The following is a 3,196-nucleotide window of genomic DNA, read 5'->3' on the forward strand; positions in this document are numbered from 1 at the left end:
GACTAATTATATTAATATAAAATTTGATATATATTATTAATATATCGTTTTATTAACATAACTTATAATGGTTACAATAATAATCTTTTTTATTAATCAAGAACAAGCCTAACAAGTAACAATGATCATTTTTCGTTTGGTAGGATACGACAAATACTTTAAGGTAATATGTATACTTTTCTTGTCTTATTATTCAAAGAAAATATATTTAAATATCATTATTCTTTTATTGTATAGTACATCACTGTGCTCGATCTAATTGGTCCAGTATTCTGGTGTGCTTGAACGACCTTTCTAATAGGATACCAACACCCAATGTGATTACCATCTAATTTGAGCTGCTTTCCTTTGCTAACTGAATAACATTAAGACACACAAGGCAAATGATTAAAGACTATAGTTGATGATGAAAATTAAACATAACTAAATTAACACTCGATCGTTTCCTTCACCTAATCGTATTAAAGATAAAAGCGTAATAATAATAATAATGACGATATGAATGTCTTTATATGATAACAAAGTTGTACAGTAGACATGACAGAAAGGCATATACATGTGTGCGTATCATCAATGGTACCTGAAAATGACACTAAAAGTGATACCTGAAGGTAAGTTTCGAGCTTCCTCTTCAAAGTCGTATACTCTAGATTGATTTGTTGGAAAGTCCTGAAGCATCTGAAAAGGGTGTGCTTACGATGTTATAATCACCCATGATATTAGGGGGGGGTAAAAAAAAAACTCAGTAGGAGAGAGGTCAGAAGAAATTTGCGAGTTGATAGCGTGTTAATATTTTTATTACAAAAATAAATAAGCAAATGTATTAAAATACATTTTTATTTTATTATTAAAAAAAATGAAGCAAGGAGGTAAAAATATGTTACCCCTCGAAGTTTTCTGCTGCACAATATTCACTGAATCTAGTACATTCATTCATCACCTTCTTTGCTCCAATGCTGTCAATAAATTGAAATGTTCAAGCAAATGATTAAACGCTTGATTTCCGTTAAGGAGAATTTAATAGTAATTTCAACTAGTACCCTTGAATTGAAACATCTTAATTAAGGAAAAATGAAAATTATATTCTTAATTAATCAGAATTAAGCTAGGATTTGACCTTGAGCAACTACCCTTGAATTGATGCATGTAATCGTCTAGCTTGGTGAAATTGGGTGGATTAGTGATCCTGTGTGGCACACTAGAGTCACTACGAGAACAGTGATAATAGCTTAGTGATTGATTTCTCATGGAGATACTATGCACTTACAGTGCGCGTTCTATGTTGTAGATCAGCCTTACAGAGTCGCTGTAGAAAAGGGTCACAATTTCTTCCACAAAATTGGGATTAACGTCGTCTTCCAATTCCTCTAGCTGAATGAATTGCTCGTCAAGGTAGCCCTACAACAACATGAACATATAAAACATGTTTCAGAGGAAAATATTGCAAAAAAGAAATAAAGAAAGAAAGGGAAATTGCTTAAGGAGATTAATGATCATTTTCACAAGGGCAGAACAAGAATGCAAGCTATTATTGTACAATTTTTATTATTTAAGATAAAATATTAATTATTCATAATTATTTTTATCCACAGCTATTCTAAAAATACAGATCACAACTAAATTGGAAAAATCTTTTATTATCTCACGTTAATATTTACAAAAATCATTTTTTTAAAATTATTGTATGCCTATTTTAACCTTTTCACGGCTATTTTCAATAATGTTCAAGTGGTCTGACAAAACGTATTTAGTAGGACTTACTTAACCTTACGTGTAATATAATATATCTACATATTTCCTATATATTCCTGTGTAAATTATTATAATACACTATAAGCTTTTTTTTAATTATTCAGTAGGCTTGATAATTAATAACTAATAATCTTTTTATGAAGCTTAAGATATACAATAATTAATATATTTTTTATCGGTAATAATTTTGCTATTAATTATGTATGTCCCAAGGAATTTTTATTTACATGTAAAAATGTGGATAAAGTTTCGATTTTCTTTACATAATTTCAAGGAACATTTATTCCCTTTTATATCATATTTCTTTTGTAAGTAAATCTATAAATTATCATAGGTTACGTGAATCTTTCAGAGGTCAACGGGTTGGATTACGTTCCTGAAATTGGAGCATAGATTAGACCGTTGTTGATAGTCAATCCAAAAGAAAAATTAAAGAAAAGGCTGTCTGCGGTGTTCAAAACAACAATAATAAATAGAATAAATGCTATATTGGGAATTATTCGGAAGATAAAATAATAATTTAATGTATATCAATATCAGATTAAGAAAATGTCTTGTAGAAATTCATAAAGGTGTATACATTTATACAGAAAATAAGTGTAGTAAATAATAAGATAGGATAGAAAAATAAAAATGAAAAATATTAAATAAAAATTAATAATGTTTAAACGTTAATGAACCATAATTAATTGAATTATATGTTTATGTGTAAGTGTAAAGCATACTTGTTTAGTTTATACTTGAACTGAGTCAAATTGGCAACAATTTAAATTAAAGATGAAAAATTAAAAGATATAATCTATATAATTTTATTTTATGCAAAAATCTTAATTTTTGAGGGACGTAAAAGATAATTATTTAATATGTAAATAAATAATGAAAATTTAAAAATATTAGTCATTTCCTTACTTTATAGTTTCAGTCAATATAAAAGAAGAAGAATAAATAAAGAAAAAGAAAAAGAACTGCAAAGACCTCATGAAGGAGTGAAGTTCGCATGAAGAGAGCCTGCTGTTTCAACCCAGTCTTGTCCATCTCTTCTTTTCTTGAGAGTGATCAAACGTTTCCACAGAAAATGTAAATAAAAGTGATGAAGTGAATGGTTTGCTCACTTGTTCTGATTGATGGCTAATTAGTATTTATAGCATTGGGATAGTATCACTACACTACACCTAATGTGATGATTGGGGAGAAAAAATCAGAGAATATTATTCAGTATTCATTCTTTTACCTTTTTATTTTTCCTCTCTTGAGAGCAACTACCTCCATATTCATTTGTGTGCTCCAACAATTGACTGCTCTAAAGTAAAAGATGCAATTAAAAGGAACATTAATTACTCAACAAACATATTATCTTTTAACACTATTATATAGTTTATTCCCCTAAAATACTCTCTAAATTTTAAATATCTAAAATAGATCCACGTCACTGAGTCCCAAGTAT

General features: G+C 28.4%; 1 protein-coding gene across 1 annotated transcript; it reads right to left on the reverse strand.

The window, feature by feature from the left end:
- Positions 1-218: 218 nt before the first annotated feature.
- LOC113866182 (histidine-containing phosphotransfer protein 4-like) lies at positions 219-2,818 on the reverse strand. Its single transcript, XM_027501066.1, has 6 exons — positions 2,728-2,818; positions 1,268-1,398; positions 1,118-1,186; positions 885-956; positions 581-678; positions 219-355 (listed from the first exon to the last, which is right to left on the reverse strand). The coding sequence occupies exons 1-6, from the start codon at positions 2,785-2,787 to the stop codon at positions 219-221; spliced, it is 567 nt and encodes a 188-aa protein (XP_027356867.1). The 5' UTR covers positions 2,788-2,818.
- Between the last annotated feature and the right edge of the window lie 378 nt (positions 2,819-3,196).

Source organism: Abrus precatorius, unplaced genomic scaffold, assembly GCF_003935025.1.
Source record: "Abrus precatorius isolate BTA unplaced genomic scaffold, Abrus_2018 Scaffold4, whole genome shotgun sequence".
Taxonomy (NCBI): Eukaryota; Viridiplantae; Streptophyta; class Magnoliopsida; order Fabales; family Fabaceae; genus Abrus; species Abrus precatorius.